General features: G+C 39.6%; 1 protein-coding gene across 1 annotated transcript in view; it reads right to left on the bottom strand.

The window, feature by feature from the left end:
• Positions 1–27,099, bottom strand: part of VWA5B1 (von Willebrand factor A domain containing 5B1) — an 87,298-nt gene that overhangs the window by 44,103 nt on the left and 16,096 nt on the right. Inside the window, exons 6-9 of the mRNA XM_082274556.1 lie at positions 26,518–26,694; positions 13,374–13,484; positions 1,799–2,001; positions 548–662 (exon numbers count right to left, since the gene is read on the bottom strand). Of these exons, the coding sequence (XP_082130682.1) occupies positions 548–662; positions 1,799–2,001; positions 13,374–13,484; positions 26,518–26,694 (606 nt within the window). The remainder of the gene's footprint in view (positions 1–547; positions 663–1,798; positions 2,002–13,373; positions 13,485–26,517; positions 26,695–27,099) is intronic.

The following is a 27,099-nucleotide window of genomic DNA, read 5'->3' as shown; positions in this document are numbered from 1 at the left end:
GATGAGGTGGGGGGGGGGGGGGTATGTGGACTATTTTGGTTAGGGGTATCAGAGTAAATGGAGGGGGGTGAATACAAATGAACGCCACACTTTTCACAGATTTATTTGTATCATTTATCATTTTCCTGCCACCTTTTTTTTTTTTTTTCAATTTCTGTCTTTTTTTGTTTATTTAGCAAAAAATAAAAACCCCAGAGGTGATTAAATACCCCCGAAAGAAAGCTCTAGTTGTGTGAAAAAGTGTTAAAAATGTAATTTGGTTACAGTGTTACATGACTGCGCAATTGTCATTCAAAGTGTGACAGCGCTGAAAGCTGAGAATTGACCTGGGCAGGAAAAATATCTATCATTAGCATCAACAATCTACATGACAGGAAGAACCTGCTGTGCTAATGCTGATTCCAGATAGCATCACATATGACATTTTTACATTTTTCCCAGAGTTCCACTTTAATGAGCTATAGCACAGTTTAGGGGAACTGACCGAGGGCCACCAACCTGCACTAGAGGTGACCCCACTTCACATTCCACCATGGTTGTCACTTACCTTTGGCTGCAGCCTCTCCCCTTCCACCAGGAACTCCGCGCTCCCTTTGGACACGCTGGCCACGCCCTGTACCAGTCGGCGGCAGGCGTTCTGGCCAATCCCGAAGCTGTAGCATCTTCAGGACAAAAAAAAATGGTAATACAACACAAAGGTAAAAACGTTGAGGCATTTTTTTAATGTTGACTGGACTAGAGTTTTCTAATTTTGTTTTTAGGAAGGGGGGGGGGGAGGTGTTGTTTTATTTATTTTGCTATATTATTATGTTATATTTATATTATATTTATTATTAAACACATATTATTACAGCGCCTTGAAAAAGTAATGGAAGGGATCCTTGAGTGTTCTAGAGAGAAAATCTATTTTACTAAAAAAAATACTACAAATACTACAAGGGGTATGGTTATAACATGACAAAATGTGAAAAATGTCAAGGGGGTGTGAATACTTTTTTAAGGCTCTGTAATAATAAAATAAACGGTAATAAAATAATATATATATATATATATATATATATATATATATATATATATATATATATATATATAATAAAATAAAAAAAATTTGAAAAAATAAAAAAAAAACCTTAAAACTAAATTAGAAAATTTAAGGGGTATGAATGCTTTTCAAGGCACTGTATATTATTTTATTTTTATTTTTTATTTAGTGTGTCATTTGTTACTTTTTTTATATTATTATTATTTGTATTATATATATAAATATATATATATATATATATATATATATATATATATATATATATATATATATATATATATATATATATAATTTTTATATTATTCATATGTTGGTTTATATTTCCTTTAATGTTTTTCAGTCATCCATCTTATACCCACAAATTGGGCATTATTTATTCGTGTTCAGAACCTCCAAAATTATTATCTCTGGTAAAAACAAAGGACAAAGTCACACTCCATGAAGTCTCACCATAAAGTTTATTCAAAGCAGATAGCTTCCAACACAGTCCCCAACATAAGCCACGCCCCCACTGATGCGTTTCATCCTGATTGGACTCATTCATAGAGATCTCTACAAATAAGGCCAGTCGGGCGAAACGCGTTAGTGGACATGGCTCAGGGCGTGGACTGTGTCACAACCACCAAGTGCAGAGGGGGACTGGAGGAACAGGCTCAGACTAACAGCGATGTGATCTTTTCTTTGTGTCCACATTGATTATCTACGGTGTCACAAACCCGCCCACCCTCCCCCCAAAGCCGCCTCCTTTCATCTTACCGCGTGAAGGACGAATGGTGGCGGATCAACTCGATGACTTTCCCCGTGTTGCTGACGGCACCGTCCGTGAGCAGGAAGAGGAGACGCGGGTAACCCCGGCACACCGGCTGCCTTATGATCCAATTCAGCGGAGATAAAATGTTGGTCCCGCCCATGTCGGCCCGCAGCTTCTTGATGCTTTCGCAGGCGATGGCGACACTTTCCTAGAAGAGAGAGATGAGATGGCACCGAATTCCACAGAGGAAATCCAATATTCCCATCACATGGGATGCGACTAAGATGTATATTCTATAAATTAACGTATATTATTATTATTTTTAATAAGTAAATAAAATATATACTTAAGAATATAAATAGTTAAATCATGTATACAATTATATACAATATAATAATTATTAATTATTATTAATGTATTTAAATGAATATTTATATTTTTATTTTTAATTATATAAATTATATATTTAAATATAAATATGTATTTAACTAAATCAAATACAAAAATGATATATAATTATTACATTATATGAATTCATGTATACTAATATTATTTCTTAATAATTATATAAATCATATATTTAAATATAAAGAAGTTTATAAATATATACATATATAAAATACATATATAAAACATAATCTTAATAATGAATTATTATTAATGTATATAATGTATATTTATATTTGATATAAATTTAGCCTCCAACATCTGAGACTTTCTTTTTCTGAGGCTAAAATGATGGCTTCTCAACTTTGCCTCCCTCCCTGACACTGAATTCCACAGAGGAAAATTAATATTCCCATCACACAGGATGAGACTAAGATGTATTAATGTATATTCTATAAATTAACGTATATTATTATTATTTTTAATAAGTAAATTAAATATATACTTAAGAATATAAATAGTTAAATCATGTATACAATTATATACAATATAATAATTATTCATTATTATTAATGTTTATTATTTAAATGAATATTTATATTTTTATTTTTAATTATATAAATTATATATTTAAATATAAATATGTATTTAACTAAATCAAATACAAAAATTATATATAATTATTATATTATATGAATTCATGTATACTAATATTATTTTTAATAATTATATAAATCATATATTCAAATATGAAGAAGTTTATAAATGTATACATATATACATATATAAAATATAATCTTAATAATGAATTATTAATAATGTATATAATGTATATTTATATTTGATATAAATTTAGCCTGCGACATCTGAGACTTTCTTTTTCTGAGGCTAAAATGATGGCTTCTCAGCTTTGCCTCCCTCCCTGACACTGAATTCCACAGAGGAAAATTAATATTCCCATCGCATAAGAGGAGACTGAGATGTATCAATGTATATTTAATCATGTGCAGTATCTCACAAAAGTAAGTACCCCTCAAATTTGTGTAAATATTTTATTCTATCTTTTCATGTGACAACACTGAAGAAATGAGACTTTGCTACAATGTAAAGTAGTGAGTGTACAGCTTGTATAACCGTGTAAATTTACTGTCCCCTCAAAATAACTCAACACACAGCCATTAATGTCTAAACCACTGGCAACAAAAGTGAGTACACCCCTAAGGGACAATGTCCAAGTTGGGCCCAATTAGCCATTTTCCCTCCCCGGTGTCATGTGACTCATTAGTGTTACAAGGTCTCAGGTGTGAATGGGGAGCAGGTGTGTTACATTTGGTGTTATCGCTCTCACTCTCTCATACTGGACACTGGAAGTTCAACATGGCCCCTCATGGCAAAGAACTCTCCGAGGATCTGAAAAAAAGAATTGTTGCTCTACATAAAGATGGCCTAGGCTATAAGAAGATTGCCAAGACCCTGAAACTGAGCTGCAGCACGGTGGCCAAGACCATACAGCAGTTTAACAGGACAGGTTCCACTCTTATATTTATATTTAATTCATATTTAACCTGCAAATTCTGAGACTTCCCGTTCCTGAGGCTAAAATTATTCCTCTAAAGATTGTATATTAATATTATTATTTTTTAATAATTATATAAATTATTCAAATATAAAGAATTTTACAAATAAATGAAATATACATAATTAAAATATATTCATTATTATTGTATATTATATAAATTAATGTATATAATGTATATTTATATTTAATTCATATTTAACCTACAAATTCTGAGACTTCCCTTTCCTGAGGCTACAATTATTCCTCTAAAGGTTGTATAATTATATAAATTATTTAAATATAAAGAATTTTTCAAATAAATGAAATATACATAATTAAAATATATTCATTATTATTGTATATTATATAAATTAATGTATATAATGTATATTTATATTTAATTCATATTTAACCTTTCAAATTCTGAGACTTCCCTTTCCTGAGGCTACAATTATTCCTCTAAAGGTTGTATATTAATATTATTATTTTTTAATAATTATATAAATTATTCAAATATAAAGAATTTTACAAATAAATGAAATATACATAATTAAAATATATTCATTATTATTGTATATTATATAAATTAATGTATATAATGTATATTTATATTTAATTCATATTTAACCTTTCAAATTCTGAGACTCCCCTTTCCTGAGGCTACAATTATTCCTCTAAAGGTTGTATATTAATATTATTATTTTTTAATAATTATATAAATTATTCAAATATAAATAATTTTACAAATAAATGATATATACATAATTAAAATATATTCATTATTATTGTATATTATATAAATTAATGTATATAATGTATATTTATATTTAATTCATATTTAACCTTTCAAATTCTGAGACTCCCCTTTCCTGAGGCTACAATTATTCCTCTAAAGGTTGTATATTAATATTATTATTTTTTTTATAATTATATAAATTATTCAAATATAAAGAATTTTACAAATAAATGATATATACATTATTAAAATATATTCATTATTATTGTATATTATATAAATTAATGTATATAATGTATATTTATATTACATTTAAATTTACCTGAGACTTCCCTTTTCTAAAGCTACTATTATTCCTCTAAGGGTTATAAATATTATTTTTTAATATTTATATAAATTATATATTTAAATACAAAGAATTCTATAAATTGTTTATACAAAAGATATTAATGTATATTGAATGAATGTATATAATGTATATTTATATTTAACTTATATTTACCCTGCAACTTCTGAGACTTCCCTTTTCTAAAGTTACAATTATTCCTCTAGTCTTAGGGTTGTATGTTAATATTAATATTTTAATAGTTATATAAATTATATATTTGAATATAAAGAATTATATAAATTATATATATACATAGTTATATAAAATATAATAATTAATATATGTATGTTATTTATATGAATTTATATATGTATATTTATTTTTGATTTACAGTATATTTAGCCTGCGACTTCTGAGACTTCCCTTTTCTAAAGCTACAATTATTCCTCTAGTCTAAGGGTTGTATGTTATTATTATTATTTTTTAATAGTTATATAAATTATATATTTGAATATAAAGAATTATAGAAATTATTTATACATAGTTATATAAAATATAATAATAATTAATATATGTATGCTATTTATATAAATGTATATATGTATACTTATTTTTGATTTACAGTAAATTTACCCTGCGACTTCTGAACTTCCCTTTTCTAAGGCTACAATTATTCCTCTGGGGGTTCTCAACTCTGCCTCCCTCCCTGACGTGTGACTCGTCCCTGGGTCATGCTAAGCACCTCCCCTCTCTACTCGACAGCCAGTTGTCAGCCTGATCTGAAGTTCGGCAGGTGTGCAGAGAAGAATGGGGAGTTAATGTCAGGAATGATAAAGGTGATACAACAGTTTATATGTGTGTATACAGTATATATTCTATAGGAAGCAGCACTCTACCTGATAGGTCCATCGTGTGTCCCCAGTACAGAAGGGTGACCCCGGTGTCACCCCTATATATAGGAATGCAGACAGGTGGTCACAGATCACTCCTATTACTGATTTCATATACAGGAGATACAAAGTAACAGGTTTGGTTTTCTTGTATCTCCTCCCTGTGCTGTAACTTCCTGTTTGTATATATTGTATACAGTATATATATATATATCATTTTTATTCCCCCGGATCTGAGACGGTCCTCCACAATGCGATTCCCCCCCCCCTCCAGCCTTTTCACATATTGAATTTCTTCCTTGATCCCATGCTAAGCGCCGGCGCCGTCAATCCCGCGGACAGGAGGGATCAATACAACAGACGGACGAGGCTCGCCGGCCTTAATCCTGCCGAGGGAAACCAAGACCGCAAATTCCCCAGTGACCGCAAAGAGGCCGCCGCGCCTCTGTTCACTTTTACTTCCCCGCCAGACGGGGACACCAGATTGCGAGCCGCGGCAGGAATTCCCCTCCCGTAATCCGTGCGCTCGGACAAAGCAGGATTAGGCGTCGGCTTTAAATAGACACGAGGCGATCCTAAATATTTCACCAAGATGGACGCCGCAAGCAAACCGATCCCGCCGGCCAGCCTGACGGGGAGAACGTAATAATACCGATCTGTCAACTGCGAGCGTTAAAATAATAACGCGCGCTCAGTTTACCTTCATTTGACCCATCTATAATTCCATTTTCAGCAGGCTTTTCCTAGGGATGTGTGGCACTGCAGCCTCTTGTTAGAGGTCGCCACCACCCTCCCCCCTCTTCCTGCCGCTCCCCTCCTCCTGCAGCTCCCCTTCCCCTCCCCCTCCCTCCTGCTCCTCCTGCCGCTCCCCTCCTCCTCCCTCCCTCCGCTCCCCTCCTCCTTCTCCTGCCGCTCCCCTCCACCTTATCCCCCCTCCTCCTCCCTTCTCCTGCAGCTCCCCTCCTCCTGCCGCTCCCCTCCTCCTCCCTCCCTCTGCTCCCCTCCTCCTTCTCCTCCTCCCTCCCTCCGCTCCCCTCCTCCTTCTCCTCCACCCTCCCTCCGCTCCCCTCCTCCTCCTCCTGACGCTCCCCTTCCCCTGCCGCTCCTCTCCACCTTATCCCCCCTCCTCCTCCCTTCTCCTGCAGCTCCCCTCCTCTTCCTCCTGCCGCTCCACTCCCCCTCCTCCCTTCTTCTGCTGCTCCCCTTCCCCCCTCCTCCTGCCGCTCCCCCCTCCTCCCTCCTCCTGACGCTCCTCCCTCCGCTCCCCTTTCCCTGCTGCTCCCCCTCCTCCTCCCTCCCCCTGCCGCTCCGCTCCCCCTCCTCTTTCCGCGCCACGCCACTCCCCTCCCCCCTCCTCTTGCCGCTCCCCTCCCCCTCCCCCTCCTCTGGCAGCACTGCTCCCCTCCCTCCCCTACTCTTGCTGCTCCCCTCCCCCTCCTCCCTCCTCTTGCCGCTCCCCTCCCCTCCATTAGTACAGTGATAGTACATATTTTTAGCACTGATTACTGTAGTAATGTCACTGGTACCCCCAAAAGTGTCAATAAAGTCAGTTAGGGGTCCGATCTGTCCACCGCAATGTCGCAGTCCCGCTAAAAATCGCAGATCGCCGCCAGTACTAGTAAAAAAAAAAACAATAAAAATTACATAAATCTTTCCCCTAGTTTGTAGATGCGAAAACTTTGCGCAAACCAATCAAAATACGCTTATTGGAGTTTTTTTTTTACCAAAAATATGTAGCAGAATACAAATTGGCCTAAAATGATGAAAAATTTAGATTTTTGAACTTTTTTTTATTGGGAATATTATATAGCAGAAAGTAAAAAATATTGTTTTGTTTTTTTTCAGAATTGTCGCTCTTTTTTTTTTTTTACCAAAAATATGTATCCCGAATACAAATTGGCCTAAAATTATGAAAAAATTTGATTTTGAAACTTTTTTTCTTGGGAATTTTATACAGGAGAAAGTAAAAACTCTTTTTTTTTCAGAATTTTTTTTTTTTTTTTTATTTACCAAAAATATGTAGCAGAATACAAATTGGCCTAAAATGATGAAAAGATGTAACTTTGAATTTTTTTTTATTGTGAATGTTATATAGCATAAAGAATAAACATTTTTTTTTCAGAATTGTTGCATTTTTTTTTTTTTTTTTTACTGTTACCAAAAATATATAGCAGAATACAAATTGGCCTAAAATGATGAAAAAATGTTACTTTGACTTTTTTTTTATTGGGAATGTTATATAGCATAAAGTAAAAAATATTGTTTTTTTCTTTTTTTCAGAATTGTCGCTCTTTTTTTATTTTTTTTGTTACCAAAAATATGTAGCCGAATACAAATTAGCCTAAAATTTTGAAAAAATTTGATTTTGAAACTTTTTTTTTCTTGGGAATGTTATACAGGAGAAAGTAAAAATTCTTTTTTTTTCAGAATTGTTTTTTTTTTATTTACCAAAAATATGTAGCAGAATACAAATTGGCCTTAAATGATGAAAAAATTTGACTTTGAATTTTTTTTTTATTGGGGATGTTATATAGCATAAAGTAAAAAATATTTGTTTTTTTTTTTTTTTTTTTTCGAATTGTTGCTCTTTTATTTTTTTATTGTTTTTTTTTACCAAAATATGTAGCAGAATACAATGTGGCCTAAACTGATGAAAAAAATGTAATATTTTCTTCCCCAAAAAAATGCATTTTAAAAAACACTGCGTAAAAATCGCATGGCATAAAAGGTTTCAATGATCACCATTTTATTCTCTAGGATCTCTGCTAAAAAATAAAAAAAATAATAATATTTGGGGGTTATAAGTAATTTTCTATCAAAAAATACTGATTTGAACTTGGAAACAAAACATGCCAGAAAAAGCCGGGCCAGCAAGTGGTTAAGTGAATTCCTCGGGGGTCCCCCCCCAGGTCACCAGAAGTAGTGTCCCCATTGGAAGATTTCCCCTCTATTACTGTTCTGGGGATAACCCAAAATTTGAGGTTGTCTTTTACTTTCAATGATAAAGGAGGACAAATAGAGAGGGGGGGGGGGGGATAGAGAGGGGGAATCTCACCCAAAAACCTGACAGGGAGTCTAATCCCCCTCCACTCCATCCAACACTAAAAAAAAATAGTTTTTCCTTTATTTATACTTTTATTATTTTCTGGTGGATTTTTTTTTTTTTTTAGAGAATGTATTGGGTATAATAATAAACATATAAATGGAATCTCCCTTCACTTCCTGTCCCGGTGACACAACAGGAAGTCAGAGGAAATCTCTCCAAAGTCAGGCTAATCCTAAAAACTGAAGTCATCTGCATGTTAGCGCAATGCCAATCATTCTGACACAATGAGGCTGCACAGCTCCAACGCACGTGAGGCAAGCGCCCCCTGCAGTGTGACACATGGTAATGCAGTACTGTGCGTTGTGCTCTGCATTGCCAAAAATGACGAATGTCCTTTATTTGTATTTAATGCACAGATCTCCAAACTGCAGCCACATGCGTCCCACTGCAAGGATTTATCAAGTCATATTTTTTTTTAAACGCATGGCAGCGCTGACATGGGAACGGACACTATTTTAATTATGGGGGAGTTGGAGGCGTGCATTTTTAGCGCATTGCTGTGAGTGTATTAAAGCGCAACAGTGTGAGGCTCAGTCACACCTCAGCGTTCTCTAGCGGGAAGTTCCAAAACGCTGGAGGAGAAAAAAAAAATCAATTATTCTCTATGGAGACACTTCATATTTCCGCTACAAGTCGCATGAAGCTCAAAAAAGTTCTGGAGCTCAAATTAAGCAGATTTGCGCATTTTTTGGCATGTTTTTATCTACTTAGAAATAAATGGAAACACGTGATTTGCACGTTTTTGTGCAAATTTTCTGCTCAAATGAAAAAATGTAAGAAAAAAAAAATAGTAATAATATATGAATAATTAAATGAAAAATAAATACGCAAATAACTCATCATAAGTAAATTTAAAAAAAATAAATAAAAAAGAATACAATTAATAATATGTAATAATATATAAACAATAGTTAAGCCCTAACCTTAAAATAATATATTCAATTATTATATATTAATAAAAATTAAATAATAAACACCCAAAATAAAAACATTATTATTAATAATAATAATAATAATAATAATAATAAATTAATATATACACAAATAAAAATAATCATAAATAAATAATAAATACAAAAAATGAATACTATATAATAATGAATACAGAACATACCTAACCATAACCCATTAACCCTAAAAAAAAAAATAATAATAATAAACATAAATAAATAATAAATACAAAAAATGAAAACTATATCATAATGAATATATAATTAACCCTAACCTTAACTCCTTAACCCTAAAAAAATTATAATAAACACCCTAACCTTAACACAAAATACATAAATTAGTGTTATTAATTATAATTAATAATAATATTTTTTAGGGTTATGGGGTTAATTATTAATTATTTAATAGTATTAATTTATTTTATATTTATTATTTCTTTGATTATTTTTCTTTGTGTATTAATTTTATATGTGTTTATTTATTATTATTACTACATGTGTTTATATATTATTATTATTATTATTAGTAGTAGTAGTAGTAGTAGTAGCAGTAGTAGCAGTAATATTACTACCATAACCTGAACATACACATACAAATAATATTATTATTATTATGTTCAGGTTATGGTAGTAATATTACAACTACTACTACTAATAATAATAATATATAAACACATGTAGTAATAATAATAAACACATATAAAATTAATACACAAAGAAAAATAATCAAATAAATAATAAATATAAAATAAATTAATACTATTTAATAAATAATAATTAACCCCATAACCCTAAAGAATATTATTATTAATAATAATTAATAACAATAATTTATGTATTTTGTGTTAAGGTTAGGGTGTTTATTATAATTTTTTTAGGGTTAGGGAGTTAAGGTTAGGGTTAATTATATATTCATTATGATATAGTTTTCATTTTTTGTATTTATTATTTATTTATGTTTATTATTATTATTATTATTATTATTATTTTTTTTTTTTTTATTTTTTTTAGGGTTAAGGGGTTATGGTTAGGGTTAGGTATGCACTGTATTCATTATTATATAGTATTCATTTTTTGTATTTATTATTTATTTATGATTATTTTTATTTGTGTATATATTAAATTATTATTATCATTATTATTATTATAGTAGTAGTACTAATAATAATAATAATAATAAACACATGTAAAATTAATACACAATAATACGAAAAATTATTATTATAAAATAAATGAATACTATGTAATAAAATAATTAATCCCTAACCCTTAAAAAAATATTATTATTAATAATAATAATAATAATAATAATACTTTATTTATTTTGTGTTAAGGTTAGGGGGTTTATTATTATTTTTATTTTTTAGGGTTAAGGTGTTAAGGTTAAGGTTAATTATGTATTTATTATTATATAGTATTAATTTATTGTATTTATTATTTATGAATATTATTATTTTTTTAGGGTTAAGGGGTTAAGGTTAGGGTTAATTATTTTATCATTATAATGTAGTACTCATTTTTTGCATTTATTATTTATTTATGATTATTTTTATTTGTGTATTTATTTTACATTTATATATTAATTTATTATTATTATTATTATTATTATTATTATATTGTAGTAGTAGCAGTAGTATTAACATCAGAACAAAAAAATAAATAAAATAAACAATGAATAATAATAAGTCAATAACTCCTAATCCTAGCTCTTACCTAACCTTCACTCTAACCTCTTACTCTAACTAAAAAATAATATTAATAAATGAATAATAATAATAATAATAATAATAATAAAAAGAAGTAAAAGCTGATGGAAAAGCTAAAATAGTTGAAATACCCAGCAACAAATAATACAACAGATGATATTTTTCTCTATTGGCTAACAAAAATACGCCAAAGCTAAAAAAAACGTCTAAAAACGCTGCATAAAAACTCGCAAAAAAAACGCTGAAATTCGCTCCCCCAGGTGTGAATGGCGTGTCTGCCTCCTGCACTGCAGCTCTGCATGCTGCGCTCATGTATGGGCACCAGGTGGCGCTCCTCTTCAACGTCTCATCCCAGGCTTTAGCTGCAATAGACGCTGGTGGAGTCTCCGCTGGGAAATCAGCGCAGCGCAGCGCATGCTCATCCCCGGGATCCTCTGAATGCAGAAATTTCCCTCCAGAGACGGGGACGCGACATGGAGACCATTAGCGCGTTTGTGTTCGGCGGGCGGGGAAACGCGCGGCGAGGGACGCGAAGCAGCACCCAGCGGCGGTGGCGCCATCATTTTGGGATTTATTCACTGAATTCCAGGGAGAGCGTCTATAAAAATCCTACAGCTGGCGGTGAACTGCAAATGCCAGCAAGCCCCCATTACAGAGCATGCATCACACTTATATAAAGCGGAACTCCGGAAGGAATGATTTCCACCAGCAGTTCACATGGTATCAGCGGCAGTCTCTGTGCAGCCGAGCTCAGACTGGGGGGAGGGGGGAGCAGCTCAGCGAGCCAATCAGGTGAGTTGCCGCAGTGCACGGAGCTTGCTGATAGGAGGCGAGAGCAGAGTGACATAGAGATGACCTTATTAGCCTGCTGCTTCTCCTTTCACTGTCCAATCACAGGCCAGGAAATACCAAGACCGGTCAGTGTTGTCTGACTACAGCAGAGAAAAGTCAGGTCTCTTCCGCTGGTGCGGCAGAGCTGTGCAAATCTCAACACTGGATGGACCAAAATACAAATCTTATGGCAGGAAAATGTATCCACAAAAGCAGTAAGAGTGCCAAAGATTCTTTACAGTCAGAGAAGGGAGGGCTTTTATACAGTAAGAGCAGTAAGGGGTTCTTTACCATAAGAGTGGGGAAGGGTTCTTTGTTTTAAGAGGAGGTCAGTGTTCTTTACAGTCAAGCTGGCCATACAATGATAGATTTTTTTTTTTTTGCATTTTTCCGCCGTGCTGCTTTTTTTCCAGAGGAGTTTAGGCAGGAGGGGCAGCATAGGAATGGGGAGGAGTCTTAGCTGTAAAAGCAAGAAGGGGTTCTTTATAGTACAAGGAGGAAGGTTTTTTTTTTACAGTAAGAGTAAGGAGAAGTTCTTTATAGTACAAGGAGGGAGGGTTGTTTTTTTTGCAGTAAGCGTGGGAAGGGGTTCTTTATAGTACAAGGAGGGAGGGTTGTTTTTTTTTTTTGCAGTAAGCGTGGGAAGGGGTTCTTTATAGTACAAGGAGGGAGGGTTGTTTTTTTTTGCAGTAAGCGTGGGAAGGGGTTCTTTATAGTACAAGGAGAGAGTTTTTTTTTTAAATTTACAGTAAGAGTGGGAGGGGATTCTTGACAGTAAAAGCAAGGAGGGGGTTCTTTACAGTATAATCAAGGAGGGGTTCTTTATGGAACAAAAAGGGAGGGTTTTTTTTACAGTAAGAGTGGGAGGAGGTTCTTTATAGTACAAGGAGGGAGGGTTTTTTTTTACAGTAGCAGTGGGAGGGGGTTCTTTACAGTAAAAGCAAGGAGGAGTTCTTTATAGTACAAGGAGGGAGTTTTTTTTTTAACAGTAAGAATGAGAATGGTTTCTTTACAGTAAGATGGATAAAGCTGTTAAATCCCCCGCCTCTATGGAACTATATACAGCGCTGTGCAGTGTATACACTCACCTCATTGTAGCTCTGGCTACAGGGAAACAAAGACTTGAATGTCGATCCAAATCCAATGATATTGAAAAGGGAAGTTGGCATGAGACTCTTCAGAATGACCAGCATGGCGTCCTGCAAGCAGATGGGAGGAGGGAAACAATGTATCATTTACATACAACCGCATGTTACATAGTTTCTTCTATAACCGGCTTTTTACACATTCACACCTCGGCGTATTGAGATGCGCGCAAAATTGCTGTTTGTACACATTCATCTCAACGGGTGGCCCTACGTGCGGCAAAGTGTGCAGCACATGTGGCTCTTTGGCCTGTTGAGCCTTGAAGTGTTTACAACCGCGCATTTCAAGATCATTTCTCATCTCTAAAAAAATGTAAAATACATCAAAGTGTTTTTTCACCTGCAAAAATAAAAAAGATCCAACGCGTTTCAAGACTTGGAACACGTTGGTGACAATTTTTATTGGGGATGAGTGCAAAAATACACAAGCACCACATGACAAAATAATATCCACCAACAGGGACTTATAGGTAACCCCTTGACAAGTTGTACTGTACAGATATACAAGATATACCCACTGATAGGCTGATAGGTTTTAAGGGTCTTATTTGTATTTTGTTAATAAAGTCTTGTTTCAATTTACTTTATATTCTTGTGCCACTGCACACTATCACACACTACTACACACTACTGCACACTACTACACACTATCACACACTACTACACACTATCACACACTACTACACACTACTGCACACTACTACACACTATCACACACTACTACACACTACTGCACACTACTACACACTATAACACACTACTGCACACTACTACACACTACTACACACTATCACACACTACTACACACTACTGCACACTACTACACACTATAACACACTATAACACACTACTACACACTATCACACACTACTGCACACAATCACATACTACTACACACTACTGCACACTATCGCACACTACTGCACACTATCACACTCTACTACACACTATAACACACTACTACACACTATCACACACTACTGCACACTACTACACACTACTACACACTACTACACACTATAACACACTACTACACACTACTACACACTATAACACACTACTACACACTGCTACACACTACTACACACTATAACACACTACTACACACTGCTACACACTATAACACACTACTACACACTATAACACACTACTACACACAATAACACACTACTACACACTACTACACACTATAACACACTATAACACACTACTACACACTATCACACACTACTGCACACAATCACATACTACTACACACTACTGCACACTATCGCACACTACTGCACACTATCACACACTACTACACACTATAACACACTACTACACACTATCACACACTACTGCACACTACTACACACTACTACACACTATCACACACTACTGCACACTATCACACACTACTACACACTACTACACACTATAACACACTACTACACACTACTACACACTATAACACACTACTACACACTGCTACACACTACTACACACTATAACACACTACTACACACTATAACACACTACTACACACTGCTACACACTATAACACACTACTACACACTATAACACACTACTACACACAATAACACACTACTACACACTATAACACACTATAACACACTACTACACACTATCACACACTACTGCACACAATCACATACTACTACACACTACTGCACACTATCGCACACTACTGCTCACTATCACACACTACTACACACTATAACACACTACTACACACTATCACACACTACTGCACACTACTACACACTACTACACACTATCACACACTACTGCACACTATCACACACTACTACACACTACTACACACTATAACACACTACTACACACTACTACACACTATAACACACTACTACACACTGCTACACACTACTACACACTATAACACACTACTACACACTACTACACACTATAACACACTACTACACACTGCTACACACTATAACACACTACTACACACTATAACACACTACTACACACAATAACACACTACTACACACTAATGCACACCATCACATACTTCTACACACTACTGCAAACTATGACACACTACTGCACACTACTGCACACTATCACACACTTCAACACACTACTGCACACTATCACACACTACTACACACTACTGCACACTACTACACACTATCACACACTACTACACACTACTGCACACTACTACACACTATCACACACTACTACACACTACTGCACACTATCACACACTACTACACACTACTGCACACTACTACACACTATCACACACTACTACACACTACTGCACACTACTACACACTATAACACACTACTACACACTATAACACACTACTACACACTACTGCACACTATCACACACTACTACACACTACTGCACACTACTACACACTATCACACACTACTGCACGCTATCACACACTACTGCACACTATCACACATTACTACACACTACTGCACACTATCACACACTACTGCACACTATCACACACTACTGCACGCTATCACACACTACTGCACACTATAACACACTACTGCACGCTATCACACACTACTGCACACTATAACACACTACTGCACACTATCACACACTACTGCACACTATCACACACTACTGCACACTACTACACACTATCACACACTACTACACACAATAACACACTACTACACACTAATGCACACCATCACATACTACTACACACTACTGCAAACTATGACACACTACTGCACACTACTGCACACTATCACACACTTCAACACACTACTGCACACTATCACACACTACTACACACTACTGCACACTACTACACACTATCACACACTACTACACACTACTGCACACTACTACACACTATAACACACTACTGCACACTATCACACACTACTGCACACTATCACACACTACTACACACTACTGCACACTATAACACACTACTACACACTATAACACACTACTACACACTACTGCACACTACTACACACTATAACACACTACTACACACTATAACATACTACTACACACTACTGCACACTATCACACACTACTACACACTACTGCACACTACTACACACTATCACACACTACTGCACGCTATCACACACTACTGCACACTATCACACACTACTACACACTACTGCACACTATCACACACTACTGCACACTATCACACATTACTACACACTATCACACACTACTACACACTACTGCACGCTATCACACACTACTGCACACTATCACACATTACTACACACTACTGCACACTTTCACATACTACTGCCCGCTATCACACACTACTACACACTATCACACACTACTACACACTACTGCACACTACTACACACTATCACACACTACTGCACACTACTACACACTACTGCACACTATAACACACTACTGCACACTACTACACACTACTGCACACTACTGCACACATTTCTGTCCTAATGTTGGTCTCCCTGTTTCAGTCCTAAAGTTAGTCTAGTTGTTTCAGTTAAAGTGTCACTAAACCCGCATCAGAAAAATCGATGAATAAATGGTGTATTCAGTCATACTGACTATGAGATTCATTCATTCACTCATCACTATGAGATTCCTTCTCTGTATTCTGCAGAAATCCTGGTTGATCTTGCTGCTCTCTGTCTCCCCCTTCTGTCCATGTCCCCACTGCAGTTAGGGATTTTGCAGGGCAGTGTTGGCAGCTCTGCACATGCTCAGTTCTCAGTGAGTTTCTATGCTGAGCATTTCCTCCCTATCACATCTGAGCAGCCCATGTGACTATAGAGTCACCCACGTGGGCGTATACACAATGACAGGCCACTCCCTCCCTCCTCCTCCTCCTCCTCCATGCCCACTGGCCAACTAAACATGGGGGCAGGATATTACATGTAGATTTATGGAGGCTTCACCTCCCTCTTATTCTAAGACACAGACTGCAGGGGCGTGACACAGCCTGAGACTGGCAGAAATCCGCCCACACCATGTAATTGCCAAAAAATAAAGATTTGATTTCAAATATATATTTGTATGACAATTTAAAACAGTTTATTGTTATTAATTATTTATTTTCACTCTGTATTCCAAAGGCTGTTTTTTTTTTTAATGCTGAACATGTGACCAGCAGCAGGCTGGGAGAGAGCCGGGTCATGTGACATCTGGATATCAATTAGGAAATGTTATAAAAAAGGTATTTCGATTTTTTTAAAAAATTTAAAAAATGACAGCATCATCATCCATATACAGAAATAGAAGGGACGACGTACATTAAACCCTGTGTGTGTGTTTAGTATCACTTTAAGGCAGCGCTGGGATCCCCGGATCCGCTTCTCTTCTGTCTAATCCGGTTCCTGAGTTCATTCCCAGCCAGAGACGGGAAAGGCTTCTCCAAGCAGGATTCTTAATGATATGCTAATGAGCAATGACATCACAGATCAGAGAATGGCAATTAAGCGGAGGGCAGAGAGGAGGGCAGAGAGGAGGGCAGAGAGGACACGGGGAAGATAATTAGACAGCCGAGGAAAAGAAATTCCTTTTCTGTTCTCTTCTCTTTCTTAAAGCGGCTCTCTACCTATCCGAATCTGTCCTACTGCGCCCTTTAGAATTTGGGTTTTCATGCTATCACTCACCCACATCCCTCTTTATTGAGCAGCCTCTTGGAAGATCAGAGAGGATGGGCAAAACCAAGCCTCTTATGTCTGCTTTTGAGAGTTTGACTATGCCCATCACTGCGGCCAGTCAGAGGCTATGCCCATCACTGCGGCCAGTCAGAGGCTATGCCCATCACTGCGGCCAGTCAATGGCTATGCCCATGACTGTGGCCAGTCAATGGCTATGCCCATCACTGCGGCCAGTCAGAGGCTATGCCCATCACTGCGGCCAGTCAGAGGCTATGCCCATCACTGCGGCCAATCAGAGGCTATGCCCGTCACTGCGGCCAATCAGAGGCTATGCCCATCACTGCGGCCAGTCAGAGGATATGCCCATCACTTTGGCCAATCAGAGGCTATGCCCATCGCTGCGGCCAGTCAGAGGATATGCCCATCACTGCGGCCAATCAGAGGCTATGCCCATCACTACGGCCAATCAGAGGCTATACCCATCACTGCGGCCAGTCAGAGGCTATGCCCATCACTGCGGCCAATCAGAGGCTATGCCCATCACTGCGGCCAGTCAGAGGCTATGCCCATCACTGCGGCCAATCAGAGGCTATGCCCATCACTGCGGCCAGTCAGAGGATATGCCCATCACTGCGGCCAGTCAGAGGCTATGCCCATCACTGCAGCCAATCAGAAGCTATGCCCATCACTGCGGCCAATCAGAGGCTATGCCCATTACTGTGGCCAGTCAGAGGCATTGCCCATCACTGCAGCAAGTTAGAGGCTATGCCCATCACTGCGGTCAGTCAGAGGATATGCCCATTACTGCGGCCAGTCAGAAGATATGCCCATCACCCCTGGCCAATCAGAGGCTATGTCCATCACCCCTGCCAGTCAGAGGCTATGACCATCAATCCTGGCCAATCAGAGGGTGTGCCTATCACCGCGGCCAGTCAGAGTCTATGCACATCACTATGTCCAGTCAGAGGCTATGACCATCACTTTGGCCAGTCAGAGGCTATGCCCATCACTGCAGCCAATCAGAGGCTATGCCCATCACTGCGGCCAATCAGAGGATATGTCAATCACTGCAGCCAATCAGAGTCTATGCCCATCATTGCGGGCTAATCCGAGGCTATGCCCATCACTGCGGCCAATCAGGGGCTATGCCTATCACCCCTGGCCAGTACAATGCCAGGTGAAGGTGTCTTACTCCTCCTGCTGCATTCTCCATAATGTAATAACTAAAACTCAGAAAGTGGGCACTTTGTTTTAACTATGGATGAACTTAAAGTGGTTATTAACCATCACATATCCCCAGTGAGGTGACTGGCATCAGGTGATACACAGAGATGAAACAAATCCTCCTACATAAGTTGTACCGGTTTATCTGTAGCAGTCTGTCCCCTACATGCATTTAAAGTGCAGAATTTACACAGGATCTCTGAGCTCTGAAAAGCAGGGGGCAGGGAGCTGACATTACATCAGTAAGGAGAGCTTTGAGAACTGATTGAAGGGAAAGGACATGCCCCCCTTCACACAGCACACAGGAACAGAGCTGAGGCTGTCAATCACAGGCTGTGTGCTGGAGCTCCCTCCCCTGTCACCTTTTATCTCTTGGTGTCAGGAAAATTTGTCAGAAGTGACTCATGCAGATAGCAGAAGAAAGAGGCAAGCAGACAGAAATGAAACTTAGTGCTCTGGACTGAGGCAAGTACACACTATAGAGGAATGTGCTTTGTTCAAATTTCATGTCTGAGGTTTACAACCACTTTAAACTTTTTGAAGCGATAAAAGTTTGCGAAAGCGTTATAGAGGCAATGCGAGGGTTAAACTCTGTCTCCGCAGAGAAGTCTCTTCTATTGCAAGAAATCTACACCCTCCTATTTCCTCATTATGTGAAGGCGCGGATCCCACTGGTTTTGGCGTGCAGCGTGCAATCAACTGCCGGGTCTGTGTGAGTTCGCCGGGTGCTAATTATATTTTACACTTCGGGAATAAATTATACATTTAGTTATTGCACGTCACCTACAGGAAAGAGGCGTCTGTGAGCAGACAAGGCGCAGAGAGCGTAGAGATCGATCGTGGAAGTGGCGTGCTGCGTGGTAAATCCGCGGTAGCCAGGCAGTTGGCCAATTAGTGTCCAGCTGTCGGGGTGCTTTAACCTTTTCATGCCTAGATGATCCTCTGACTGACACTAAGACCAAGCAGGTGATGAAAGGAGTTCCCCGCTCTGAATCAGCGCTTCTATTCCAGGAGCGTCACAGGCGGTAATATAGCTGCTGGGCGCTCATCCGCTGCCTCTCTGACCCCGATCAAGGCGGCCACACACATGGATCTGATTGTTCAGTCATAGATATATTTTTTGAATTTTTTTTTTTTCTAAAATCAGTTAGAAAATTTAGCAGCAGGGCCATCTTACCGAATTGGGCACGCTGAACAGTTGCCCTGGGGACCCCACTTGCCCAGGGGGCTCCACCTGCCCAGTGACCCAGCCCCAGCTAAGCATTAGCCAAGCATTAGTCCAGATTCATAGAGGGTTGGTGTTGGGGCTTGAGGGAGGGTTAGTGTTGGCGTTAGTGTTGGGGCTAGAGGGAGGGTTAGTGTTGGCGTTAGTGTTGGGGCTAGAGGGAGGGTTAGTGTTGGCGTTAGTGTTGGGGCTAGAGGGAGGGTTAGTGTTTGGGGTTGGAGAGAAGGTTAATGTTGGGGTTACAGGGAAAGTTAGTTTTGGGGTTGGGGCGATGGTTAGTGATGGGGTTAGAGGGAAGATTAGTGTTAGGGTTGGAGAGAGGATCAGTGTTGGGGCTAGAGGGAGGGTTAAAGCTGGGGTTGGAGGGAGGGTTAGTGTTGGGGTTAGAGGGAGGGTTATGGATGGAGGGTTAGTGCTGGGGTTGGAGGGAGGGCTATGGATGAAGGGTTAGTGTTGGGGGAGGATTAGTGTTGGGGTTAGAGGGAGGGTTATGGATGGAGGATTAGTGTTGGGGTTGGTGTTGGGGTTAGAAGGAGGGTTAGTGTTGGGGTTAGAAGGAGGGTTAGTGTTGGGGTTAGAGGGAGGGTTGGTGTTGGGGTTAGAGGGAGGGTTATGGATGAAGGGTTAGTGTTGGGGTTGGGGGAGGATTAGTGATGGGGTTAGGAGGGTTAGTGTTGGGGTTAGAGGGAGGGTTGGTGTTCGGGTTAGAGGGAGGATTATGGATGAAGGGCTAGTGTTGGGGTTGGGGGGGATTAGTGTTGGGGTTAGAGGGAGGGTTCGTGTTGGGGTTAGAGGGAGGGTTGGTGTTGGGGTTAGAGGGAGGGTTATGGATGAAGGGCTAGTGTTGGGGTTGGGGGGAGGATTAGTGTTGGGGTTAGAGGGAGGGTTGGGGTTAGAAGGAGGGTTAGTGTTGGGGTTAGAGGGAGGATTATGGATGAAGGGCTAGTGTTGGGGTTGGGGGGATTAGTATTGGGGTTAGAAGGAGGGTTGGTGTTGGGGTTAGAGGGAGGGTTATGGATGAAGGATTATTGTTGTGGTTGGGGGGAGGATTAGTGTTGGAGTTAGAGGGAGGGTTGGTGTTGGGGTTAGAGGGAGGGTTATGGATGAAGGGTTAGTGTTGGGGTTGGGGGGAGGATTAGTGTTGGGGTTGGAGGGAGGGTTGGGGTTGGGAGGAGGATTAGTGTTGGGGTTAGAGGGAGGGTTGGGGTTGGGAGGAGGATTAGTGTTGGGTTTAGAGGGAGGGTTGGTGTTGGGGTTAGAGGGAGGGTTATGGATGAAGGGTTAGTGTTGGGGGGAGGATTAGTGTTGGGTTTAGAGAGAGGGTTGGTGTTGGGGTTAGAGGGAGGGCTATGGATGAAGGGCTAGTGTTGGGGTTAGGGGGGATTAGTGTTGGGGTTAGAGGGAGGGTTGGTGTTGGGGTTAGAGGGAGGGTTATGGATGAAGGGTTTGTGTTGGGGGGAGGATTAGTGTTGGGTTTAGAGAGAGGGTTGGTGTTGGGGTTAGAGGGAGGGTTATGGATGAAGGGTTAGTGTTGGGGTTGGGGGGAGGATTAGTGTTGGGGTTAGAGGGAGGGTTGGGGTTGGGAGGAGGATTAGTGTTGGGGTTAGAGGGAGGGTTGGGGTTGGGAGGAGGATTAGTGTTGGGTTTAGAGGGAGGGTTGGTGTTGGGGTTAGAGGGAGGGTTATGGATGAAGGGTTAGTGTTGGGGGGAGGATTAGTGTTGGGTTTAGAGAGAGGGTTGGTGTTGGGGTTAGAGGGAGGGTTATGGATGAAGGGTTAGTGTTGGGGTTGGGGGGGATTAGTGTTGGGGTTAGAGGGAGGGTTGGTGTTGGGGTTAGAGGGAGGGTTATGGATGAAGGGTTTGTGTTGGGGGGAGGATTAGTGTTGGGTTTAGAGAGAGGGTTGGTGTTGGGGTTAGAGGGAGGGTTATGGATGAAGGGTTAGTGTTGGGGTTGGGGGAAGGATTAGTGTTGGGTTTAGAGGGAGGGTTAATATAAAGGGGCCTGTAAGGTAACGTATCTCTGTGTTGGGATCTCTGTGCCAGAAACGACCAGTGCGGTTTTCCTGCTGCTGAAAATGAATGAATTGTATTTTTAGCATTACTGTTTATTCCTATGGGCCATCCGCTATAATCTGATAAATGCGTCAGAACATTTAATAAAACGTATTCCTGACCTGGAATGACCTCTGTAGAGAAGTCTGAGGTTTTCCTGCTCCAGCCACCCAGATGGGTCCCCTCTACCCATCCTGTGATATTCTCTAAGCCCTCCCTTGGTTTTGGGTTTACAATGCCCCATCATGTCCCCAGGCCTAACATTGATTTCCAGGACCTGTAGTGAGACCAGCTACCATCACCTCTTCGAATGGAACAGAAATATACCACTGAAAACCACCCCCGCCCGGTTGTGTTGGGAGGCAGACAGCTTCATTTTGGCAGCTCAGGCTCTGCCCTGGAGAGAACACTCCTGGACCTCCCCCAGGAGACATTAATAGATGTCATTATGACTTTAGTGGCGGTTGCCAGGAGAACATGTGAGGTCTCGGGTCAGGTGTACTGACGTCAACCTGCAATCGTGTAGCTGGGGAATTTCAGAGACGCGTTCCTAGGAGACGAGGGGTCAAATCGTGGAAAAAAAATGATCACTCATGGAAGGATGTAATCCGCTGTATTAAACTACAGGGGGCAAAAATCTTACATGCTAATCTGTAAATAAAAGGGCTTGCAGTAACAATGAATGGACTGAAGGTGGTGCTATTATCTTAGTGGCCACCTTGGAGGGCGTCGGGGTAATTGCCAGTTTTTGCAGATGAGTCGCCTCTAAAAGGATTAGAGAGGACTTTGCTGGTACTTCACCCTTCAGATGGATGGTGGAGCAGTCAGACAAGCAAAGGTCTATTCCCTATTCCCTAAGCCTTATCTATCCCATCTCATTAAAAATCCACTGCAGCTTTATAGCTGCAGAGAATAAATGTTGAGTGACATCGCTCCCCTGTTATGTTTAGGAGAGCTGATGGTTCTATTGTGTGGAGTGATAGGAAAATCAATGAAAACCCAACAAAAAAGGCAACATGACAATTAAAAACGTGAAAAGGACCCCCCCCCCCCCTTCTTTCGCGGCTCAAAATAAACAGAATGTAATAAAACCGGACATGTTCATTAGCCTTTATCGATGTTCAGTGAAAACTGGGGTGTCATCCTGTCCTTATGTAGAAAGGATGGCTAACCACCCCCTTCTCCCCCATGATCGTTAGCCAGTCCATTCTCCACCATGATGGCTAAACATCTCCTTCTTCACCATGATAGTTAGCCATTCCCTTCTCTACCTTGATGGATAACCATCTCCTTCTCCACTGTGATGATTAGCCATTCCCTTCTTAAGATAATAGCTAGCCATCTTCTTTCTTTACCATAATGGATAACCATCTCCTTCTCCATCATAATGGTTTGCCATTCCCATCTCTACCATTATTGCTAACCATTTCCTTCTCTACCTTGATGGTTAACCATTCCCTTCTCCACTATGATTGCTAACCCTTCCTTCTCCACAATGATGGCTAACCATCTCCTTCTCCACCATGATAGTTAGCCAGTCCATTCTCCACCATGATGACTAACCATCTCCTTCGACACCATGATAGTTAGCCAGTGCCTTCTCTACCTTGATGGCTAACCATCTCCTTCTCCACTGTGATGATTAGCCATTCCCTTCTTCAAGATAATAGCTAGCCATCTTCTTTCTTTACCATAATGGATAACCATCTCCTTCTTCACTATAATGGTTTGCCATTCCCATCTCTACCATGATTGCTAACCATTTCCTTCTCTACCCTGATGGTTAACCATTCCCATCTCTACCATGATTGCTAACCATTTCCTTCTCCACCTTGATGGTTAACCATTCCCTTCTCCACTATGATTGCTAACCCTTCCTTCTCCACCATGATGACTAATCCTTCCTTCTCCACCATGATGGCTAATCCTTCCTTCTCCACCATGATGGCTAACCATCTCCTTCTCCACCATGATGGCTAATCCTTCCTTCTCCACCATGATTGCTAACCATCCCCTTCTCCACCATGATGGCTAACCATCTCCTTCTCCACCATGATGTCTCGGCAATTCCTTTTCTACCATGATGGCTAACCATCTCTGTCTCAACCATGATGGTTAGCCGATACCATCTCTACCATAATGGCTAACCATTTCCTTCTCCACCTTGATGGTTAAATATTCCTTTCTCCACTATGATGGCTAACCCTTCCCTCTCCACCATGATGGCTAACAATCTCCTTCTCAACCATGATGGCTAATCATCTCCTTCTCCACCATGATGGCTAATCATCTCCTTCTCCACCATGATGGCTAACTATCTCTTTCTCAACCATGATGTTTAGCCATTCCTTTCTCTACCATAATTGCTAACCATCTTTTTCTCCACCATGATGGTTAGCCATCCCCTTCTCCACCATAATGGCTAACCATCTCCTTCTCCACCATGATGTCTAGGCAATTCCTTCTCTACCATGATGACTAAGCATCTCCTTCTCCACCATGATGGCTAATCCTTCCTTCTCCACCATGATTGCTAACCATCCCCTTCTCCACCATGATGGCTAACCATCTCCTTCTCCACCATGATGTCTCGGCAAATCCTTTTCTACCATGATGGCTAACCATCTCTGTCTCAACCATGATGGTTAGCCGATACCATCTCTACCATAATGACTAACCATTTCCTTCTCCACCTTGATGGTTAAATATTCCTTTCTCCACTATGATGGCTAACCCTTCCCTCTCCACCATGATGGCTAACAATCTCCTTCTCAACCATAATGGCTAATCATCTCCTTCTCAACCATGATGTCTAGCCATTCCTTTCTCTACCATAATTGCTAACCATCTTTTTCTCCACCATGATGGTTAGCCATCCCCTTCTCCACCATAATTGCTAACCATCTCCTTCTCCACCATGATGTCTAGGCAATTCCTTCTCTACCATGATGGCTAACCATCTCTTTCTCCACCAAGATGGCTAACCATCCCTTTCTCCACCATGATGGTTAGCCATTCCCATCTCTACTATGATTGCTAACCTTCTCCTTCTCCACCTTGATGGTTATCAATCATAGTAGAGATGGGAATGGCTAACCATCATGGTGGAGAAAGAGATGGTTAGCCATCATGGTAGAGAAGGAATTGCCTAGACATCATGGAGGAGAAGGAGATGGTTAGCCATTATGGTGGAGAAAGAGATGGTTAGCCATCATGGTAGAGAAGGAATTGCCTAGACATCATAGTGGAGAAGGAGGTGGTTAGCCACTATGGTGGAGAAGGAGATGGTTAGCCATTATGGTGGAGAAGGAGATGGCTAACCATTGTGGTGGAGAAAAAGATGGTTAGCCATCATGGTAGAGAAAGGAATGGCTAGACATCATGGGTGAGAAAGAGATGGTCAGCCATCATGGTGGAGAAGGAGATGATTAGCCATTATGGTTGAGAAGGAGATTGTTAGCAATCATGGTGGAGAGGGAAGAGCTAGCCATCACCACCTTTGGTAGCCAGTAGGGAGCTCGCTTTACGGGGCACACTTTATTACGCTGCGCCACTGTCTATAATCTCTATGGGGCTTCAATGATCATTCTGAATCCAAGGATTATTTCCAATAAGACTCAGCTGGATGAATTCCTGTATGACGTCCTCATGGGTCTGATAATGACATACGGTGAGGGATGACATCATTACATCTCTGCATTTTCTCTACACTGCAGATGAGCGCTTTATTGCTCAACTTTATCAACAGAATTAGTCAGGGAATAGAAATTCCATATTTATTCTGTTATAAAAAAAAAAAGAAGAAGCAACCAGTCTTTGCATCCATCAGCTGCTCCACTGCGACACAGGAGACGCTCTTTTCTGGGGTAGAAATTATCTCTTTGGTCTGGCTAGACTGAGGGTGGAGGCAGGCCTCACAGGTGGACCCACCCCCACAAATAACCTCACCCCCTGCCCCCACCTTACCCTGACCCTGGTGATGTTGACTCCGCTCATGCTGCCGCTGCGGTCAATGAGGAAGATGAACTCCCCCTGCGTTTTGCTCAGGCCTGAATACGTCGTTTTAAGGTCCGGGCAAAAGTTTAACATCACCACGGGGTTGTGACAGATATCCTTAATCAGGCGCTTGCGGATGATCTCCGTCTGTCAGAGGAGGAGAAGGGGAAAAGGTTAGATCAGCATTAATAATAAAAAACAAAAAAATAAATAAAATAAAAAATAAAGAAATATAAAGAAAAACCAACAAACAAAGAATGCATCAAAATTGTGTGAATAAAATAAATAAAGTCAAACTTGAAGATCCAGGAAACATAAAGAAGACGTGCAATGCTGCAAAACAATCTAAAAATTGCTTTTATTTTTATAAATTCATGTGCCTGTTGCTGGGTAGGAAAAAAAAACAGTAATTTTTGTTGCCTTTTCTTCTTAAATATCAGATTCTATAGTAGGATGTTGCATGGGGGTTTTTAGACAAAGAAGACGATCCATTCACGGCTCCACCCAAAGTGAATTTAGTGTTACACTGTAAATATCTGATTGCTGAGTGCA

This window comes from Pelophylax lessonae (assembly GCF_965119305.1).
Source record: "Pelophylax lessonae genome assembly, chromosome: 12".
NCBI classification, from domain to species: Eukaryota; Metazoa; Chordata; class Amphibia; order Anura; family Ranidae; genus Pelophylax; species Pelophylax lessonae.
The sequence above is the reverse complement of the archived record's forward strand: the minus strand, read 5'-3'. Positions and strand labels throughout refer to the sequence as shown.